Raw genomic sequence first — 23,276 nt, forward strand, 5'->3', positions numbered from 1 at the left:
TAATCTATTCTGAGACATTTGTTATGACATCTCAAAAAAGTGACCAAAAATCATAAAAACGCTGCCCATTAAGAATTCAGGGTCAGAAATTCGCAACCAAGTGCGAGAATCCTTTTGGATTCTCCCAGTGAAATTTTGCAAGAATCCATGGATTCTCGCCATATAACTTTGTATGATAAACTGAAATATTTACGAGAATTCATTTAGATTCTTGCAGTTTTCGAGAATGATGAATCTTTGCGCCAAATTTCTGACCATGTAAGATTAGGATAGACTAGACAATGTGGACATCCAAATAAAATCTTTCTAGTACTTAGTGAATGAATGCTGAATACCGTATTTCGTCAAATAAACGCCCCCGGGGGCATTACATTTTCCCAAGGGGGGCGTTTATTAGAGGTCATTTTTAGCATAACAATTCCCGTTAAAATAAAAGTCACGCTAAAATGACGAACTATGAACTTTTGACACCAACTTTTGGTTCACTTCCGGGTTCCCAATGCAGATTTTCGCCATTTATTGCTGCTATTATTGACCATGTGAGCAACTTGGTAAGCTTACTACACAAGATAGCATGGAAATATCAGAATTTTTGAAACATCTTGGTTGAAAAAGTGGTGGGGGCGTTTATTTGAGGGGGGGGGGGGGCAACTATTTGACGAAATACGGTAGGTCTGGTCAACTAAAGAGGCGTTTCAACCAGGGCCGTAGTCAGGATGGGGTGGGGGTGGGTGCGACCCAGTTTTCACATGTACGTCAAACTGGTCATTCAAACAAGATTTAAAGTTTGGGAAAAGGACCAGTTTTGGAAGTTACGCACCCGGCACCCTGAGGTACAATGTATGTACATACAAAATTGTACATCTAACCATGGTGAGGTGAGGTGACCAGCAAGTATAACTCCGTGGTGGTTACTAATTATGTAATAATTTTTGGCAAAGATTACCAACATTGAAATTTGACAGAAATCATACATTTGGCTTTTAAGTACATAAAGTATTATAGTCAATTCTTGTTCTTTGGTTCAAGCAGGTAATGTAAGCCCTTGAGTCAGTCTCTGTAACCAATTGGGCTATTTCACTTAAAGTCCACAATAATCCTATGGAAGATTTTGGAAATATCTTTCACAGGGGGAGTATGAATTTCAAATGGAATGAACACATTAGGTAGCTCCATTTTTTAATTTCATATAGCCTCTGCTGAGAGAGATTTAATCAGGATCTTCTACAGATGGAACTTTAAAAACAAACTTCCACAGGGGTATGGCAGATTTCAAATGCAAATAGCCAGCAAGATTGTTAATTAACCCTATGAGAACTACCTGCCTATTGGTCAAAAAGAAGTTTTCATTATCAACTGAAGTTACTGAACCAATCAGCAACATTGTTAGGAATAATTTCACCGCGCAAAAAGCTGGGGTGAATTACTTGCAAAGCTCCATTCTGATTGGTGATTAAATTGAAGATATCATGTAATTGACCAATCAGAGGCAATGTTAGATCGGCAGGTAGTGCTCAGGGGATAATTTGAATTAATTTCATTTGCAGACACCTCCAAAAACATGAAAACTTCTTTTGAATATATATATATCAGTTCGCAATGCCATAAAAATGGTAAATTGCCAATCTCTATTGAACCTTTTTACTGTTTCTTTTCATAAATTGTTGATTTTCAAAAATAAATATATCATTCGGCTTTTTTTTATTGCCAGTTAGTTCTCCAAGTTGGTTAGAATGTCCGACAATACGACATTTTCCGATAGAAAACATGAATTTTTGGATATATATGTCTTATGAAATATACACACAATTTTGTTCGATCACAACTTCAGATCCAAAAATCGTGGGAAAGTCAATACTAAGTAACTACTACTAATTTTCAAATAAAAAACAATGAAACAACTTCATCAAACAATACACACCCTCCAGCATGGTGTAAATCTAGCGGTGGGGGTTCGGGGGAGGTAGATCCCCAACCTCCATGTCATAACTCCTCATATTTGGTCATTTTAGCCTAAACCCAAAAGTGCCAATTTTAGAGCTCTTTGCACTACTTTGTTCTACTTTTGCACCATACAATGTACTTCACCATTTTAGCTTCAATATACATAGCAAAATTGTTCGTGTGCATTTGTATCATAAATGCTGGAATCACTACCGTATACTTCAAGAAACTTTTTTCAACCCACCCCCCGAATGTCATAAAGAAATCTATGCCACTGCCTTCCATAATATGTAAAAATTTATATATCTTACAGAGTTCATATAGAAGGATTGTATTCTGGATGGAATGAACAAAATGTATAATTCTGGTTAATTCAAATGAGTGTATGTGCTTTGATGCAGACACAGATAAAGCTACATTGTATACAAATGTATGTGACCCGCTCCCACAAAACCAGACATAAGCCACTAATTTTGAAAATTGAGTTTTTGATGTCATCATTTAGTACATGGAAGCGACACATAAAGAAAAGGCAAATGCAAGAAGAATGGCTTTGAAGTTGTAAAATGACATGTTAAGGACTTGCTTTCTGCTCAGAAAATGCTAGATTTGGGTGCTTTAGACATAAAATAGTATTTTGTTTTCAATAGTAGGTTAAAGTAAACATATTAAAGAATCAAAAAATAATAAAATCTGAAAAACAAAATCTGCAAGGTTTAACCCCTTTCCCAACTTTGACTTGCAGTATCCCAACTTATGGCGGGTTTCGTCAGAGCGGGTCACATATTATTGTATAGTGTGATTGTGACCTCTCTATAGTAACAATATTGAAATTCAACATCGGATTCATTATGATTTGTAAAAATGCAGACGTAAATGTATTGTAGGTTATTGGAATTGTATCTTGTAAGACACTTCATAATGACCAAGTCATATGACGGTTTATGTGCTGACTGCTTGATCAATTTAAATGTGCGCTGACTGCCATAAATTTAATAATGAATTTTGTAACAAAAAGCATGACATTTATGAATGAGGTTAAAAACTTTATATTATTTTTCAGGTAAAAATATTGTGAAAATTCTAAACATTTTGCTTGGACCTCAGGCTGTGTCCCTAATATTCCTCAATTTGAAGCAAAAAGTTTAAACATTTCACATTATAATGACTGATGCGTAGTCATAAACTTCTAAATGGAACCTACAATGTACAATACATGTATAAATATTCATTTTCTTCTTTTTAGTAGCTTGTTGATGTACATACAATGTAGTATCGTAAATTTTGAACACACATGCAAGGCAAGTCACAAATTTTCTTTCCAATCTGATGTGAATTTCAACATTAAATTTGACTAAATTTGATGAAATGCATAACAATTAACATTCCAAGTTAGGGACCGTTCACAAACACTTGTAAGTGGGGGGGGGCCAGATGCAAAAAAATTTCATCACAAAAAATTTTCGGGCCCCCCCCCTTTACAGACCTCAAAAATTTCATGCCCCCTTTTTTACATGAAAATTATGGGTCAACCCCATAGAAAAGCATATAAACTCAATTTTCCAAGGAAAATTTGTGGTCATTCTTTTCAGGGTCCCCCTTAATAGGAGGGTCAAAAATTTTCAGGGCCCCCCTTTTTGCATCAGGCCCCCTAACAAGTGTTTGTGAATGGTCCCTTAAGTCTATCATATAAAAGTAAAAAATTTTAACACCAGTAAACTGATCACTAGAACCTATAGAGGCCCTGCATGCTTTTAACGATCGACTTCAACACATAAAGGATTCAAAATAGCGCCCAAAGGCATATAAATACAGTCTATTCAATAAACTGTTGGAATCACTCAAGTAATTTTCTGTAGAATACTGATGTTAGAGATAATTGGTATGTTTCTTTTGAACAGAGTTGAGCATTCGACCATGATTGCAGCTAACATGCAGGGCAAGGCATTAGCCAGAGAGGTGTCCAGGTGTCATTTGGACACCCTGTTTTCAATTTGGACACCCTAAAATTCTGATTTTTATAATGGAGTGAATAGGAAGTGGACACCCTGATTTTGAAGAATAAGGTATTTTGGACCATTTTGGACACCCTAAAGACACCCCTCTGGCTAATGCCTTGATGCAGGGCACCTATTATCACTCCTCTGCAAGGGTTTTTGGCCCTTTATCTCAGTGCATACATCTCAACTCCATAGATTTCAAGAGGGAAGTTTTTCTGTACATCTTCCTTAACGACAGTCAGACCAGCTTTCTCAAAGATTCTCTTCAATTCTTTACTGGACCTGGTTACACTGCTGTCCTGTTCATCCAAAATCACACCTTCCCTAGAAATGTTCTCTTTCACACAGATTATGCCATTTTCTTTCAGCCCCGTCTTGCATCTCTTGAAGAAATTAACAAGATGGTCATCCGAGAGATGTCCAAGTACCCACTGGATCCATATGACGTCGTACCATTGAGCCTGCGGGACAAACTGGTGTAACCCACTGCAGATGTACTTTCCCATTTTGCTGCTGCTCTCTCCTATATACTTCGGAGCTGCATCCACAAACTTTTGATTTTGTTCCACCATGTCCACTTGCTGGAAGAGAGGGAGGAGGAGATGTTTGGACACACGACCAATGCCGGCTCCACAGTCGAGGGCTCTCTCATTTAAAACTCTATCATCCCATTCGCACTGCAATGAAAGGAAACGATTTAATAATGTTATAATAATAACATCAAAATTAAAAACATTTGGCAAAAAACCTGTATGAATAAAAACATCTTTTCTCACCACCGGAAAAGGAAATGTTAGCGGTGACATTCAGGAACGCTAAAAAAACTGGATGTACAATGTAATGTATAATCAGCTTTAGAGCCCAACAAACAACCCACATTGTGATGTTTCTTCAATTAGTCTCGGAGCTAAATCTCTGGGAGAACTTGCAGACCTTAAGAAAAGTAGACACAACTAACCATCTTTCACCAAGCTGTAGTGGGTCACCTCGCCATTCCAGTGTGACACCATTCAAATTCATTCAGGCAATCCTGACTTTTAGACCACCTGCGCTATATCTCAAATATTATACTATTTCATCAACGTTTAATATTCTAACAAGCTTAATCTAAAAGTTTCATCTAAGGAGTCAAGCTTTATTATTAAGCAAAAATATCCAACAAGCTATTTAAATGATTTTTTTACCCGTTTTTTAACAAGCTAAAACCCATTTTTGAAAAGACGCTTAAAAAATCAATTTTTTCATCGGGGAGTACAGTGACCTACCTAATATTACTAATCTATGTTTCCGATGATATCCAGGAAGCTAAAATATTGTGAAAGAGGGCAGGGCTTTGTTTGAGTATAATGAGGGAAATTACGGGGTAAAATACATAATGTTTTTCGAGAAATTTGCCATCTTGAATGAATGCAGAATTGCGTCACGCAGTAAAACGATGTCAAACACTCTTGAAAATGCATGATACGCTAGCGTAAATTACCGTCAAAACGAGCGTACATCAAGCGCTTGTGCTACGTGAAAATTTCAGAGCTGGCATCACCGGTTTTGTTACCAGGGCTCTCTTTTACGTCAAAAATGGCTATAAAAACGTGAATTTTGGAACAAAATAAAGCTTGTTCAATGGAATAAAAGGTATGTTTGTACCTGTAGTTGAAAACATGTTTTAACCTTGTTGCGAAAGTTTAATGATAAATTTGCAATTTGTACAGACTACAGTACGGTATACAAAATGATTTTAGGTATGCCAGGTGAATTCAAATTTGCCATCAAACTGCATCATTTTATACAATGTACATCAAATTAAAGCCCTTGAGTAAAGAAAGTGAACACTGAATACCTTTTTGTCATAGCACTTTTCGTAGCAAAGTTACATCTAGTCAAAGATTGACTTTCATCAAAAAGATTCAGCTGGCAAAATTCCCCCAAAAAGCATTTCGGGGGTGTTTCATGACGATAGCAGCTTTTTTTAATGGAACTGCTATCAAAATCCCTCTGAAATTCCATGTGCGATTCTCTCATCACCAAAAAAATCATATATTTGGGATGGGTCAAGTGAAGTATAGACAACATATACCGTATATGTATTGTAGGTTTCCTTGAGCAAGCGGTTCTTTTAAATTTCAATGTAAATTTGTATTGCCGGTTTAGGCCATTTTGGCTGACTAGCAAATTTACAGGTTAACTGACGTTTCCCTCTCATCCCTACAAAATCATGTATTAAATATAATATAGCTTGGGTGGAAAGGTCACCGAAAGGTACGACTATACTCCACTACGCCGTCTACTAGGGTGCATCTCTTGCCCCTCATGTTACCCAAATTTCTTGTCCCTAGTCTCAAAATGTGCCATTGGTTAAAATATTACCCCATACCCAATTTAAAATTATTCAAGTCGTTTAGGGGGCCTCCGTGGCGTTGAAATTGTTGGTCAATGGCCATACCATATGCATAAGGCAGCTATTTTGTTTTGCATGGTTAACATTAGAAATGACTGCTGCCCTATGTATTTTGTTCATGTAGTTAAGACTATTAATGAATCAAGATGTTAAAATAGTCTAACTCAAAAAAATAAAACATAAGGGAGCTATCTACAGAGGTCAAGTTTATGTAAACATAAATGGCTGCCCTTTGCTGTCTTTACTGTGTAATTGTGAATTTGCTTAGATATACATATCTTTCCTGTTTTCGTGCTAACTTTGACCTGTTAGGCTGATACTACTACAGAAGATCGAGTGATCGCACACTTGCACATTTATAGACCTTGCTCAATTTGATGAGACAGCATCATGTTATACGTTAAAAAGAATGGAAGGCTGAGGTTCTTCAAATCTTCAGATCGGAGTTCTCAGCAGAGATGATTTCGCGAAGTTGTGAATTGCATTATTGTAGGTAGTGGTGAGCAAACTCAGAAGTTAAGTTTAAGATTCCAGAGCATTGTAGATGCTAGGCCAGACGAATGGCAAAACTTTTGTTCCCCATAAAGATCTGCTTAACTTGAATTGAGGTTCCAATCCAAGAAGAACTACATGTACCTCTCATGGAAATATTCATAGGCCTACAAAGGTTACTTAAGTATGTGAATCATATAATTTCAATGCCAGTTAAATCATAGTACATAAAAGAAAGTTGCAATGTAAAACCAAACAAAATGGTACACTTTGCAGAATTTTGCACTCTGCAGTGACAATTGACAAAGTACCAACACAGAAGAAGCACTGGCTTAAACGGCAACAACAAAGACAATGTATAAAGCTGAATGAGGTAAAATGATCATGCCAGTACCAGTCGGAGATATCCAATATCAAGATTTGAAGAACCTCAGTCCTGTGTGTGTTGTCTCATCAAATTCAGCAAGGTCTAGATGCAAGTGTGTGATCATTATAGTCTGTAGTAGTAACTATCAGCCTAACGGTTCAAAGTTGGCATGGAAACAGGAAAGTTATGAATATTTAAGTAATTTCACAATTACACAGTAAAGACAGCAAAGGGCAGCCATTTATGTTTACATAAACGTGGTCCTTGTAGATAGCTCCCTTAAATGTTTAATTTTGGGACATGGGCTTTTTTTACATCTTGATTCATAATAGGGTCAGTCCATGTCAAAACAGACTGAGTGTACACCCACCCTCTTGGATTATGCTCTCCTTTGGCTCAGGGGTACCTTTCATGGACCCCTAGGTGAGGTCACAAGAAAAAAATTCAAATTCCATTTCGTTTGCGAATGGCGGGCCATCTAAGTTTGACGACCTTGACCAAAATTGGGAATTTAAGGTGTCCAAATGACAAAGCGCTCTCTTTGAGAGGCATTTTCTTCTTAATTAAATCAGTTGTGACCCTCTTTTGAATGTGGTCACTCACTGGCTGTGTCTGAAATGCCTAATGCCAAAAAAGATTGATTTCGAATTTCGTTGGGATTTCAGAGGGGTCAAAATCAGCACTTCATACTGTTCAATCAAATTATCTTTGATTTTGAAGGACCCATGATAATGCCACAGTGCACTTATAGGTCCTAATTATGTTCAGAATGGATTAACCATGTGCCAATGTCTATGAGCAATTCAAAAAAGGAAAATTTCTAGACCCCCTACAGAATTTTAGGCCCCCTAAAGTGGTTCAGCCACAAATGGCGCTTAAAATCGGCAAATGTTGACACCTAATAACTTTAGGTGTACACCAGATATGAATTTCTAGTCTGTTGCATCTGAAAGCATGTAGTCTGATGTTACTAGGAACATAAGATTTGTTTTGTATTTTTGTGTTTTGATACTTTCAAAAAGGTCGTTGACCTATGAACATTTTTTTTTTTTTTTTTTCCTGAAAGGTCTGACACATAACAAACTTTACATTTTTGGAATCCTCATGACCATACGAGTATTTTGATATATTACTTGACATAATTGGGAGCATTCTGACAATTTGACCCCATAACCTGTACTTTGCATGTGCATCGTTGCCAGGAAGTGCATTTTTGATCCCCTTAAAAATCCATACAGAGGATTAGAAAGTAGTTTTTTCTTATTACTTGACTCAAGAGCAACTTGAAATATCAGGATAAATAATACAAATGGCTATAAAGTGATCAAAAATATAAAAAAATATCATATAAAATTGGCATTTTGTACCGTATCCTGTATGCATGGTATGTTTAGGCAAAAATGACTATTTTTGAAAGCGTCAACTTAATACTAAAACTAGGGGGTCACATCATTATTTTATCTACAATATAAATGTTTGGCATTAAGTTTTTCAGAAGCATCTTGCAAAAAGATGAAGATAGCAATTTAAATGGTTCAAATTGGATAAAGCGTTTTCGAGTTACGCCAATTTAAAATTAAAAAAAAATTGCTGTTTTTCAGCATGATTTGGATAAAAACGCATGTTTTCGACAATATGGCATGTTTGAAGACTAAAAAATCAAAATTATATGCTTCCTATGTCTGATTTTCACTTTAAGTTGCTGTATAACTGAGTCTTTCAACATAGATATGTCAAGAGGTACATCATTTGCTTCAGTTTTTGAAAAAGATTACTCCAAATATGGACTAAAACACCAAAATCAAGGATCGTCGCACTCTCATTTTAACCCCTTGCAGAATAAAATTGCAGGTTTACGACAATCTCAGATTAAAAATATGAATTGTGAATGGCTGCATTTACACTAAGCCAACTCTAACCCTTGGGTTGAAACACAAAAACAACAACAAAAGCTTCATGTGCATCAAAATATTGTGAGAAATTGCCTCCAAAGTGGGAAAAATCTAGAAAATCAAGGAAATTGCCGCTCAATGTAAAAAAGTGCTACAGAATGAAACAGCAAATTACGGACACCCTCGGAATAAAATATCAACTTTGTACATCCATATTCAAGGTAAAACAACTCTAGGACTTCAAGTTGGACCACTGCAGTAGATAAAAACAACAAGTTGGTCATAATATGTTGATAACTACACTCCAGAAATGGAAAAATATGAAAACTTCACAAGTAAGGTCAACAATTTCTATATGGGAAAATACACAGGAAAATGGCCAAAAAACAAATGTTTCAATATATTGCCATTTTTGAACCCAACATCCTAGAAATTTCTTGTTTACGTCAAAAGAAAGATATTTTTGTGGAGATTCAGGAAAAAGGAGTCTCAATTTGATTGCACATGTGGCACACAGTAGGGTAACTCATCATCTACAGTCATCATATCAAAATTTCACCCTTGGATGGCGTTTCCTATGGGGAAAATACACGCGTTCGGGCAAAAAAAACATCAAATTTTCAAATTTATCGTAGAAAAAAACAAGTTGTGCCAAAATAAAGATACATTTCTCATGGTTCAGAAAAAGTAACTTTAAAATTCACTACATCGTTGGCACCGGGTCGAAAAACTCACTTTCTAAAGGCAATTTCTTAATTTCTTCTGCGGATCCAGACACTGGTCTTTGCTGATAAATAATCGGGTGCTTTCACAGAGCCGCCGTGTAAAATTCAAAAGGTCAATAGACCTAAAAATTTTTTTTTTTTGTAACTACACATATACTAAATAAATATTTCAAAATGTTTAGGTCTGTATGAAGAAAACAATTTGATATTTTTTTATGCTCAAAACATGCCATTGTTCATTTATGGGTCGTATGCAGACACATAATGAGCAAATGTGTGACCCCCCTACTAAAACACAAAAAATACAAAACAAATCTTATGTTCCTAGTAACATTAAACTACATTCTTTCAGATGCAAAAGACTAGAAATTCATATCTGGTGTACACCTAAAGTTATTAGGGGTCAAAATTTGCCGACTTTAAGTGCCATTTGTGGCTGAACCACTTTAGGGGTGGCCTAAAATTCTGTAGGGGTCTAGAAATTTCTCTTTTTTTTGAATTGCTCATAGACACTGGCATATGGTTAATCCATTCTGAACATAATTAGGACCTATAAGTGCACTGTGACATTATCATGGGTCCTTCAAAATCAAGATAATTTAATTGAACAGTACGAAGTGCTGATTTTGACCCCTCTGAAATCCCAACGAAATCCGGAAATCTGTCTTTTTTGGCATTAGGTATTTCAGACACAGCCAGTGAGTGACCACATTCAAAAGAGGATCACAACTGATTCAATTAAGAAGAAAGTGCCCCTCAAAGAGAGCACTTTGTCATTTGGACCCCTTAAATTCACAATTTTGGTCGAGGTCGCCAAACTTTGATTGCCCGCCATTCGCAAACGAAATGGAATTTGAATTTTTTTCTTGTGACCTCACCTAGGGATCCATGAAAGGTACCCCTGAGCCAAAGGAGAGCAAAATCCAAGAGGGTGGGTGTACACTCAATCTGTTTCGACATGGACTGACCCAATAGTCCTAACTACATGGACAAAATACATAAGGCAGCAGTAATTTCTAATGTTAACCATCTAAACAAAATAGCTGCCTTATGCATATGGTATGGCAAATGACCAACAATTTCAATGTCACGGAGGCCCCCTAAACGACTTCGGAATAATTTTAAATTTGGTATGGAGTAATATTTTGACCAATGGAACGTTTTGAGACTAGGGACAAGAAATTTGGGTAACATGAGGGGCAAGAGATGCACCCTACCGTCTACGGAGGGATGTACTCAACATGCTCAATGGCAGTTGTAACTTGTAGTAACTACAAATTTCGAACGGCTAAGTGTGTATGTGAATGCACATTAAACACATACATACACAGCACCTGTTGGAACTCCCCGTCGGAGCGGGGAGTTTCAATTATTGGAACTGACTCGGACAATGGAAGAAGAAGAACTCAACTTCAGAAGTCAGGACATGCAGGATCGCCTTTGTATGGGCATTTTCATTTTTTACACACATTAAATTATGATCTCATTACATTTATCTCGGGTAACTGTTAACCATTTATAAACGGATAAATCTTACGGTAAGGAATGGTTTTAGGAACTGAATTGAACCACCAATGTCCTTGCTGGAAATGTGTCCATATCCACCAAGCATTCCGTTCACAGTCGCTGGTACAGTCTCCCAATAATTGGCAGCATCTTGATAAAAGGAGTCTTTGTTCATAGCATATTTGGCTACCGCCATTGGAAGGTTATGATTTTCTTGTAGTTTGAAGTGTATTAGACTTGTGTAAAACGATTGATTTTGGACGTTTTCATGCGGTCGTCAAGGAAAATTTCGCCGCTTCGCACGTGTGTGTTGTGCATCCATTTAATTAATTTTATATTTATGTTAGTGTTCCTAGAAATGCAAGTATTCAAAAACTAAAATGTATTACTTTTATAGCACTAATCACTATTCTAAAAGACATAATATATAATGTTTATATGTGAATTGCCTATCTTCTTTTAAAAATTGGATAAATCTTCGAGAGAGTTCTAAAAGTATCTTTATAAAATTTTAAATAAAAACTATTTTATAAAAATTTAGAAACGCTAATTTTCGGGTCATGTCAGGTCATCATAATTTGCTGTTCTATTTTAAGTTATAACTCCCTTTGAAAGAAAATAATATCTTGTATTTTGCTTTATTTATGAAATAAATTGTTATTCATTTATGTAGGTTATTATTTTGTAATAAACTTTAAGATTGAAAATTGAAGAGCGATTAATTAAAACACAGAATTGCACTATTTTATGAAAAAACACGACTCTCGTATTTTTTTTACAAGGGAGTAACAAGTTTGTATATAAAACTGTAAACCTTCCCAGCGTGCTTCACGTTAACATTTTTGACAGCAGTGAATTAATGTCATGAATGTGCATAACCGCATAAATTAATCAATTTCGCCTTCAAATACTCTTCGTTGGCTTTCAGGCTACTGCCAGAAAAAAAGCAACTTACACAGATTTCTAAATGATGTGACTGAAACACTGAAGTAAACCTTTAACCGGCCAAAATGCAGGCTGAGGACGCAAGATATTTGAAGAGGTAAGCTTACAAGTTAAATGTTTTAAAACTTAAACATTGTCATTGATTTTTGTCATGGAATTGATAGGTATGCTAGGTGAATTCAAATTTGCCATCAAACTGCATCATTTTATATATCAAATTAAAGCCCTTGAGTAAGAAAGCCAAAACTGAAAACCTTTTTGTCACAGCACTTTCTGTAGCAAAGTTACATCTTGTCAAAGATTGACTTTTATCAAAAGATTCAGCTAACAAAACAGCATTTCAGTGGTGTTTCTAGATCTTAGTCTCATGATGATAGCAGCTTTTCTACTGTCAAAATCCCTCTAAAATTCCATGTGCGAGTGTCTCATCACCATAAAAAATCATATATTTGGGTCAAGTGAAGTATAGACAACATATTTATGTCGGTTTCCTTGACCTACCTGTTCTTTTAAATTTCTATGTACATTGTAAATAGGCCTATGTATTGTGTTCTAGGCGAATTTGGCTGACTAGCAAGTTAACTAAGGTTTGGCCTGTCATACCTAAACTAAAGACGGGGGAATGGGGGGCGTTTAAAAATACCACCTTAATTTTTCTATAGACGTACAATGTAGGCCTACATGTAGAGCTAAAACATGCATTAACATTATTTTTTATATAACACCCAAGTAGATCCTTGTCATTTGATTGGTTGATTGTTGGTCACATGTCATTCAATAAATAAACTATTTCACGGTCTCACGTCACTACCGTGGAATTTGGTTATATCGCCGTGCATTTTCGTTATATGCACCGTGCATTTTTGTTATATTTCGTTCGTTCTATTGCACGGCTAGATTGCATGTTTTTTTCAGTGCAATCGGCGAACAGTATATAACATAGGCCCTACCGTGTTACGGGATATTTAAAACAATAAAACTTAATTTGCGGCAATTCTGGATGAATATTTTTGAAGAAATATAATCCACATCTACAAGTATATAAAGCCGCCAAATTAGCCATATTCGATTTTTTTTCTTTGAGGAAAGAAAAAGTAGAAAACAAGAAAGTAAAAGGTAAGCTTACAATACGCATTGGATAATCTCGGTGGCTAGGTAAGCTTAAATTCTATTTTACTGCGTAGCAAATGCCTGGTATAAATAATAATAGACCCTTATAATAATACTTTTGAATGGCTGATACAAGAATGTATTGCTAAAAACCATATTTGTCTACGATTAGTACAATATTTTTTAACTCCTGCAAAGCCATTACAATCAACCAATCAAATAACAAAGATCTACTTAGATGTTATATAAAACAAATAATGAATGTTTTTTTTTTTTTTTTATGGAAAGAATATTTTCATTTGTTGAAAAATGGAATGTTCCATTCAACTCAGCTTCGCTTCGTTGAATGGAACATTCAATTTTTCAACTCATGAAAATATTCTTACCATTGCACTCATAAACATTCATTATTTGTATACTATTGTGGGTTGCCATTCATTTTCATGGCGAAAATGGAGGGGGGTGGGCTGAAAATAATTTTAGCTTCTTTTTGCATCAGGCCCCCTGTTAGTGTTTGTGAATGGTCTCTTACATTTACATTTAAATTATTTATACATGGTCATGTGTCTTATGGTGGGGCACATTTGCGTTACAAGCACTGATTTTGATCATTTGTCTTCCTTTTCACTAAAAATGATACATGACTAAAACTAAACATCTCACACCAGCAAAACTATACATTTTTGGAAAGCTTATGTTCCAAGGAATCCAACTATGCAAATTTGAAGTTGGTATACAGGGTGCGTAAGAAAATATATAGGGTGATATCATGAGAAATTACATTTTACTAGTAAATTGATTATTTACTGCATTTGCTACTGATATGGAATACCTCAAATGAAATCTAATTTTGTGACAGGCAACACTATGAGCTTTAATAAAATGTATACTTTTGCTATGTTATGACTGACCAAAGTTGTGATACAGGGTGTGAAAATATACATAACTTCATGCACAAAATGTTGATTACATTTTTGAAAATATTTTCTTTAGAGTGTATCCTACATTTATTTTAACTGCATATTTAGATTCCTGGGGTAAAAAGCTTTCCAAAAATGTATTTAATTTTCCTATCTTAGGGTGTATAATTCTCAAGATACAACAATTGAAAGCCAAAACGCATGTTGTGACTGAAAATTTTGGCATTTGTGTGTAAGTGAATAGTAAAAAATTGTGGTTCTTGTGACTTGCAGTTCTCAGTGAATACGATTAGATAAAATTAATAGCTGAATATGAATAATGAATAAACAAGCTTTCATTTCAGGTATGATTTGCATGTATAGCACACAATTTGACAATGATATAATTAAAATTCAAAAAGATTTCATGTCTTCAAAGCATTTGCCATAGAGATTGTACATACTCCTCTACCACTTATCTTCTACCACTTATCCACCAGGTTTACCTTCGTTAACATTTTAATATTTTTCGCTAATTAAACGAATTGGAATTCCAAATTGTGAAACATATTTGAAAATTAGAATAATCAAGCTGTATAATGAGCCCAAACTTGATGCAATTGGACAAAGAATAACTTTGTGACAACAAGTTAAATCAGAAAGGGGAGAGAAAAATGTAACGCCACCAGGTATTTTGTGGTCCCACCATAAGACACATGACCACATGTCATTGTAGGTTTAATCAGTTTTAGTTCCCCATATCCATTCTTGTTATAAACTTGTCAATTTTATTTTTTGTCCTTGAATTAGTTTGTTGTCTTGACATTCACCTTGAATTGATAAAGTCTGTCTTTGCATGCAAACTCATTTACTTTCTAGATTTCTGAGCAATAGGCACCGAGTAATAAGTGAAATCATAGCAATCTGTAATCAGTAGTTAACCTTATTCAATACCCCCACGGTATATTTGAGTGGTGTGGTGGAGGTATCATACATGTACATCATCAATAAAAACTATCAACGGCCTCAGACTGGTTTGATATCCTCTAGGCCATTCAAGATTTTGAATACATCCATCATCAGGTCACCTCTTAATCTTCTGCCTTCTACCAAGATTCAGTAGAGTTTATCTCATAAACTTTGAACAATTTCTACAGTGTAGCTCTTCTTTGTATCTTTTCAATTTCTTTGACATCATCGACTTGGTTTACAAGAACTTCATGCCTGGACACAATACTCCACATGGGGACAAACATATAGGCTTTAACTTCACATTTATATTTGTTAATTTGTTTTTTTACAGGAAGGTGAAAGGTGGTAGTATAGATGTCCATCCAACAGAGAAAGCTCTTGTTGTTAACTATGAGTTGGAAGCTACTATCCTGGGTGAGATGGGAGACCCCATGCTGGGGGAGAGGAAGGAATGCCAGAAAATGTAAGAATACACAGGGTGGGTGGGTGGGTGTGTAAGTATTAATAAGGCCTAAATAAAACATGCTATATCAAGCCCTAACTGAACACAAGGTTTTTTTGCTAGGAAGGGAAAGAAAGAAGAGAAAGAAGGAACAAAAAAGGAGAGAAGATGAACAAAGAAGTCACTTGGTACCCCCCGGGATTCGAAACCTTGGACCCCTCGCATGCCATGCAGAAGGTCACCCGGCATATGACTTAGGCTGATTGAGTCATCGCATCACATGCAATGCATGCACGAGCAGTGGTTTTAATAGTGAGATTTAGTGAGACCTGGTTCAGTTAGGGTTAAATTAATACATGTGAATATGCAGTTGTAGAATGTTTATGAAACCTGTTATAATGTGTTAACTCACTGGTCCATTGTAAGTGTAAGACTAAGTCTAAGAGTCAACATTACAGGGATGTAAGTTTTCCGGTTTTTTTTACGGTTCCGTGTTTTTTTGGGATCTGGAATCCGAATTTTCCGGGGAATTTTTATTTAATTTAATTTGCTTACAATTTCGGTGATGATATTTTATCATAAAAAGAGCAAAAAAAATCTATAGTGGGGGGGGGGGTGGTGATGCTCTCATAGCCTTTTCCCAGATCCCTAGCATTCACTAAAATATAGTGCTCCGATCAAGTATTCGGGTTGATGCATCATATTATATAAATTACCATATTGTTTGTATGAAACGCCCCCCCCCTCTAATAAATGGCCCCTCCAATTTTTCATTGCAAAATGGACAAAAATGCATACCATTACGATCATTAAATTACATGACAAACCTATTCTGACTCAACTTTTATCCAGATCTTTGCCTTATTATGGTATAATTTCAGTAATTAATTTCGCTGTATTTACTGCGTAAATATCACGTTGCAGCAGTAGTTAGTATTAGAATAGTCGTAAACAGGTTTTTCTTTAAGCATTTTGCTGAAGGGGTAATTTCAAATTTTTTTGACCCTTTCAATTGTGAATTTTTCCTCTGAAGGAGTCAAAAACATTGCACAAGGGGTATTTTTATAATATTCTTTTTGAAGACATTTTTAACAATATGTGTGTTTTTGGAGCCATAGGCGTAGATCCGGATTGGGGTGGTGGTGGTGGGGGGGGTATTTCCCCCAATATTTTGCCAGGGGTGGGTCCATAAAATTACCTCCAATGTTGACGCCTGTATTTTAGCCCCAAAAGTGCACATTTTTTCTTGTTTCTCTCGAATTTATTCTACTTTTGCACCATATTTCAACAGTTAAGCTTCAAAATGGCAAAATTTGTTGTACCATAAACTTATTCTTCCTCCAAAAGGTGCTGGATTTACTATACTTCAAGACACCCCCCCCCCCCCCCGAGTCAAAAAGAAATCTACGCCACTGTTTGGAGCAGTGGCGGATCTAAAGCAGTCAGAAGGGGGTGGGAAATTTTAGAAGAAAATAATAATATTTAAAGATGCCCCCTGAGAAGTAAGAAACTTTTGCAAAATGAAGACATAATTGAAGCAATTTGGTGGATCATTTTGGCAATATTAATGTGTAAAATTTTAGTTTAAAAAAGCCGAACATTTGTGAAATGAGCAGTCCATGGAGTATTTCGTAGACGTCAAGTTTTCCCTATTATGGTAGGCCTATAAATTGTGTTAAACATAAATTGGCAAATGTCGAATTAAGCAGAAGTGAAAGTGGCCATTTCTTTATCAACTACGCAGGGTGATGTTCCCCCCTTAGAACTTGGAAAATTTTGCAAAATGAAGACCTAATTGAAGCGATTTGGTGGACCATTTTGGCACTATTACTGTGTAAAATTTAAATTTGAACAGTTGAAAAGCTGAAAATTGTGAAATGCCTGTCCATAAAGCCTTTCGTTGTCCTACATATCGGGAGTATAGGTCCTAAATGCCAAAAGCCGAGAATAAATACACAGTATCAGGTGTTTCTCTATTCAATTCTTGCAATATCTGAATGCGTACGTTTTCAAAATTTTGTACACATTGGACTTTGGAACTAGGGATTTGAAGGAGTCAGAAAAGTGCCTGAACGCGTAAATACGCGTGTTTTGTGCGTTAAAGAAAACCCTGGTCGTAAATCCCTCCTTTCTACAGGAGCACCACTGGGAATTTGAACCCTATTTTGAAGTTTTTCCACTAAAAATCCACTAAATGCTGCCTTTTGGGCGTTTATTACAAACAATATGGTATTGTTCATCTTTTCCTCTTCTTCATCAACAAACTAATTTCATCTCAATGTCCCTGTGCAGAATTCGTGTGAAGAGTCTGAATGCCAACACGGACATTGCAGCATTGGCGAGGGAGGTGGTAGAGAAGTGCAAATTGATTCATCCGTCAAAATTACCAGAAGTGGAACAGCTATTGTATTATCTGCAGAACAGGAAGGAGACCTCATCAACTGGTAAGTTTTATTTCAATTGTGTAAGCAAAATTCTGTCTTCACCCGTTATTACAGTTATGTGGATACCACAACCACTGACCAATCCACGCTTTCCTTGTAACATTACAGAGAGCCCAGTGGTATCAGAAGCAAATGAGTTGGCCATAGCCAACTCCATGCTGCATGGCTAGGTCCCCCCGATCAGTTGACATTACGAGTATTAAAGAAGCCACGACATAACAGTGTGAGGCGCTTGTGATTACGGCGATTTTTAGTAACAGTACACCCAGGCTATGGTTTTCAGTAAAGATGTGGAATGTCAGCCTAGTGTAATATCATTGTGTTTTGTATATACATTGGGTGTACATATTATACTCTGCAATGGAACTTGAATGTCTTGTAAACACAGCGATGAATATATATGTAGGTTTTTTTGTGTGATTATGACTATGAGTAAGTTTGAAGATTTTTATGTGCTGAGCGTCAGGCTCCAATCTACCAGAGTGCCGGGCAGAAATTGGGAGGCCTGCCTGGCAGTATAGGGGCTATGCAGCCTAAAGTGCTCTATTTATCGCTTTCGTAGGACAGATGTTAAAAGTGGACAAATCATATCAAAATGTTCAGAAGAGTCTGAAGAATCTTTTCTGCCATGTTGTCAAATCCTATGACTGTTAGCGTTAAACAGAGAGAATCAAAAAGACCCTTAATGACTGGTACAATAGTTTGTATAAAACTAAGGACCAACTTATAAGCTGCATATACCTATATAATAAGGTCATACTTGGCAGTGGGGTTTGACCCCCACCCTTTTTATTTTACCCCCACCCTTTTTATTGAAGCACCCTTTATATTGAAAATTCCTGACCCCCACGCTTTATACTGAGGCACCCTTTACACTGAAAATTCCTGACCCCCACCACTTTTTACTTTTTCCCCCATTTGTATACATTGATGAAGTCACAGGCAATTTGGTAAATTTTAAGTACGCCGAATTCTGCACCTATCATCACAGGATAGCCTAGTGGATGTAAACATGCATCAAATGGAATTTTATCTTGCGATATATGGTAATGGTTTGCTGGCAGTGGTTTGGCACTTATTCTTGTGGTTTGGCACTTATTCTTGGAAACTAGGATGATTTTATCATTCAATGAAAATATATTGTAATTAAGCTGGCACTCCCACCCTTTTTATTTTACTCCCACCCTTTATATCAATCCACCCTTTTTACCAACAAAGTTTAAACCCCCACCCTTTTAAGGATTTTCCAAATTTCCAAGTGGCACCCTTTAAAAAGGGTGCCCTGCCAACAGTGAAGGTGTAGATTTTGTAAAAATGTGATATTATCACACACAAAATATAATAAAGACAAATAATGAAACTAAAAAGTCAATAATTGCATGTTTTTTGTTTCCATTTTGCCTGCTCTGCATGTTGCTTCCCTGTGTTTTGTTTGTTGTTTTTTGTGCTTTTGCTTTCCCCTGTCTATTTTTCACAGCTGGCAGCAAAAAAGGTGAGATGACGGGTAAACTGCAAGATCCACCACCGTATGAAGGCACAGAGGTAAATGATTGAATCATTATGTTGAACTAATATGTGAAGAAAGATTTGTGGTCATAATTTTTAGGGGTGTTTAAATAGAAAACTACTGCCCCCTATTCCAGTAAATTTTGGTACATTTTTAGAAATAAGGGCCAAAAACATGCATTTTGAATGCTTAGACTTGTGCTAAGTCTTAGAATTTTGCAAGAAAACATGCAAAATTTTCCCTCAAATTGTAAAAATATTAAAACTTGGCTTATTGCCAGTTAGAACTAACTAAAGGATTAGGGTTTAGCTATGTTTAATTTGGCAAAACAAGATTATTAGATAGTATTTTTTTTAATTCCAAAAATTGGTCATTGTTTGTAAGGGGGTCAGTACCCTACCATTTTTATTTTACCCCATGGTTTTTGCCAGACACCCTTTGTATCAGGAATTGAACCTCCACCTTATTATGTCCAAAGCTTACAACATTGTAGTTGTCAAATTTGGTAGACTGAACATTGTTTACTGTCGCAAATTCATAGTCACTTCAGGTTCATTATCACTATCTGCACCATCATTGTCCGTTTCAGAGTCCAAATGGATGCAGAATCTATCCTCAGCTAATGAAGTCTCAAAATTTTCTTCTTCATCTGAAACCTTTGCGACATTATTGGCACAATAACTCACCCCAAAAGGTCCCTGGGGCAGGATTATGCATCCCCATTACAGAACACAACATGCATTGTATATATAATTAGCAAGATGTCTGTAAGCATATGTGACCCGTACTTACAAAACCAGGAACAAGTCGCATTTTTGACATTTCATGATTTGAACAAAAATGTAAGCATGGGACAATAAGCTTCAAAATGATACCAAAATCATATACATAACATCAATACTTTTCAAGAACGGATAATTTTGTAAATGATACCTTGGCAGTAGCAGTATCACAAATCTACGCTATGCTGATGATACCACCCTAATATGCAGCAGTAGAGAGGAACTGCTGGCCCTTTTGAAATGCATCAAGGAAACCAGTGAGGAGAAAAAGGCCTTCTGCTAAATGCCAAGAAGACTTAAGTAATGGTTATTGATAGAAATGGAACTGGAGAGGACTTTGTGATAGATGGTCAAAAGATCGAGGAGGTTAAACAATTTGAATACCTGGGTTCAATGATAGACAACAAAGGTGATAGCACATCCGAGATCAAAAGAAGATTAGCCATGGCAAGGACAACAACTCAGAGTATGTCAAAGATCTGGAAGAGTCGTGGTTTATCAATCAACCTCAAGGTACGGTTACTACGTGCAACAGTCTTCTCAATTGTTACATACGGGTGCGAATCCTGGGCAATGACAAAGAATGACAGGAAGAAGATAGATGCATTTGAGATGTGGTGCTATAGGAGGCTGTTGGGAGTATCTTGGAAAGACAAGAAGACAAATATCTAGGTCCTGAATAAGATTGGCACAGACTTAAACATTAGAAAGTCCATCATTGAGAGGAAATTGCGCTACTTTGGCCACATTGTAAGAAAGGATGGTGGAGTTGAGAAGCAGATTCTTCAGGGAGCTGTGGAAGGCCATCGTGGAAGGGGACGTCCATCAACATCTTGGACAAATGATGTGAAGAACGTTTCATCACACGGAATGTATGGTGCAACACGTTTGGCTTTTCATAGAAGTAGATGGCGTACTCTTGTGAAGACCCAGAGAGAGAGAGAGAGAGAGAGAGAGATACCTTGATATTTTTGCCGAACTGCTATTCTGAGAAATGGGCTATTTCGTTTCCTGCTTTACACAAAATTTGATTTTGTTTATGGGAATGTCATCTTTAAAGGCCTATAACTCAAAAACATTGCCTGGCGTCTTGTTCCGGGTTTTGTTGGAGCTGGTCAGAGAAGTAATTCATTGGTAGAGCACCAGCGCAGTCACCTTCGGAGCCTTATTTCACCCTTATACAGATGAGCACTCCACTATAATGCATCTTTGAAGGTGTCTTGAGAAGTATTTCTCGAACTGCATATCTCCTTGTCTTGGGTATAGGCATCAATCAATTCTCTGAGGTCTCTGGACTTAGGACCAGGCTCTAATTAAACCGGTTTTAAGGGCACCCAACCGCCCCGCTTCCCTCAGAGCATATTCCAGTGCTGACATGAACTCCACCAGCCAAAATGATCCCGAGCACCTGCGTACACACAAGCTCAAGTGCAGCGAGTTCAAAAGGACATCCTCAGACATTGTGTCCACGAAGCAGGAATCTCTGAGGTCTCTGGACTTAGGACCAGACTCTGGTGGGTTAAACCAGTTTTAAGGGCGCTCAACCGTCCCGCTTCCCTCAGATAGATTTAATTAATTCATCATCAGAGATTGGGCATGCCATCCTACTTTCAGGCTAGGAACAGCTGGTATGAGTGGCGTAAAACCATTGTTATATTGTTATTAAATTCTTTCACTGTTTTCATTCAGCTTGATGAAACGGCTAACATCAATGATATCGAGGACTACATAGAGCTATTATATGAGGATATCCCTGAGAAAGTGAGAGGAACAGCCCTAATACTACAACTTGCTAGGAATCCGGATAACTTAGAGGAACTATTACAAAATGGTGAAGTATAAAGATTCCCGCCATCTGATTGGTTAAAAGTAACCATTCCCTGGGCATAGTTCTGTGTGTGCTTTGTTCCCAGCTTAAAATACTATTACGTACACATTAATGTTTGCGCGCGCTATCATTAAGCGGAAATCACATATTGTAATCTGTGCCGTTCACATTGAAACTGTTAATATCCCTTCCCAAAATCGATGCTTTTAACCAAACAGATGACAAGAATCTTAAGATTTGGTACCAGTATATAAACCAAATATTGACTGCTTTTTATTTGTGGCATGGTTAAAATTATAGGCCCGCAGTGATCTCAAAACCATGACTATGCCACTCGGCAGCTACGCATTTTAACCATGCCACAAATAAAAAGCAGTCAATATTTGTATGATGTGACCAGATCTGATCAAATCAGGCTAAAGTAGGCAATAATGAAACTGAGACCTATAGGCAATAGTGAGGAGGAAAAAAACCCAACAAAAAACTTTAGTTAATGGCCAAATAAAAGGTTCATAACTTTGCAACCAAGTATTCAAGTGACCTTACTGACCTGGTGATTCAACATCAATAAGTGTATGTAAAGCCAAGAATTTTCTGCTTTACAAATCCTAAATTCCGCTTTTCTCCGCTTTGTAATTTTAGCACATTTCTGACATAATAAAATTTCACAAGAATCTTACCTTTACTATAGTCGCCTTTCAACGTCCCCATTAAAAAGCCCACGATCATTGCGATGTTGCAAAGTTGGGATGGGTGATTGGGTATCATGGCTGCAATGGGAGGTAGGACAGGCGTTGTACGGTAAAGCTATGACGGATTTTACTTTATTTTGATGAATTTTGAAGACCCATTTCATTTTGTATTTTATTTATTTCTTTTCAATTGTATTTTTTTTTTTTTCTAGGTCATTTTGCTTTTTTTTAATATGTTTTTCTCAGAAATGCGTTTTCTGCTTTACCTCCGAATTCCGCGCTTTTTGCGGAATTTCCGCCACGCGGAGTATTCTTGGTTTTAGTGTATGTACTG

The 23,276-nt window shown here is 36.6% G+C and overlaps 2 protein-coding genes across 2 annotated transcripts in view; one reads left to right on the forward strand and one right to left on the reverse strand.

Annotated features, from left to right (window-relative positions):
• Positions 1-2,799: 2,799 nt before the first annotated feature.
• On the reverse strand, positions 2,800-11,661 carry LOC140136895 (N-terminal Xaa-Pro-Lys N-methyltransferase 1-B-like). Its single transcript, XM_072158515.1, has 2 exons — positions 11,353-11,661; positions 2,800-4,621 (listed from the first exon to the last, which is right to left on the reverse strand). The coding sequence occupies exons 1-2, from the start codon at positions 11,515-11,517 to the stop codon at positions 4,109-4,111; spliced, it is 678 nt and encodes a 225-aa protein (XP_072014616.1). The 5' UTR covers positions 11,518-11,661; the 3' UTR covers positions 2,800-4,108.
• Positions 11,662-12,181: 520 nt separating this feature from the next.
• The window catches only part of LOC140136896 (kinesin-associated protein 3-like), a 99,728-nt gene continuing 88,633 nt past the window's right edge, over positions 12,182-23,276 (forward strand). The window contains exons 1-5 of the mRNA XM_072158516.1: positions 12,182-12,363; positions 15,579-15,710; positions 17,982-18,133; positions 19,611-19,675; positions 22,112-22,253. Of these exons, the coding sequence (XP_072014617.1) occupies positions 12,332-12,363; positions 15,579-15,710; positions 17,982-18,133; positions 19,611-19,675; positions 22,112-22,253 (523 nt within the window). The 5' untranslated portion in view covers positions 12,182-12,331. The remainder of the gene's footprint in view (positions 12,364-15,578; positions 15,711-17,981; positions 18,134-19,610; positions 19,676-22,111; positions 22,254-23,276) is intronic.

This window comes from Amphiura filiformis, chromosome 17 (genome assembly GCF_039555335.1).
Source record: "Amphiura filiformis chromosome 17, Afil_fr2py, whole genome shotgun sequence".
Lineage (NCBI taxonomy): Eukaryota > Metazoa > Echinodermata > Ophiuroidea > Amphilepidida > Amphiuridae > Amphiura > Amphiura filiformis.

Excerpts from the sequence above, each read along its gene's own strand:
- LOC140136895 (XM_072158515.1), bottom strand. The coding sequence starts at position 11,517 with ATGGCGGTAGCCAAATATGCTATGAACAAAGACTCCTTTTATCAAGAT. Across the intron at positions 4,622-11,352 it reads TCCTAAAACCATTCCTTACC|TGCGAATGGGATGATAGAGT; the intron begins GTAAGATTTATC and ends CTTTCATTGCAG.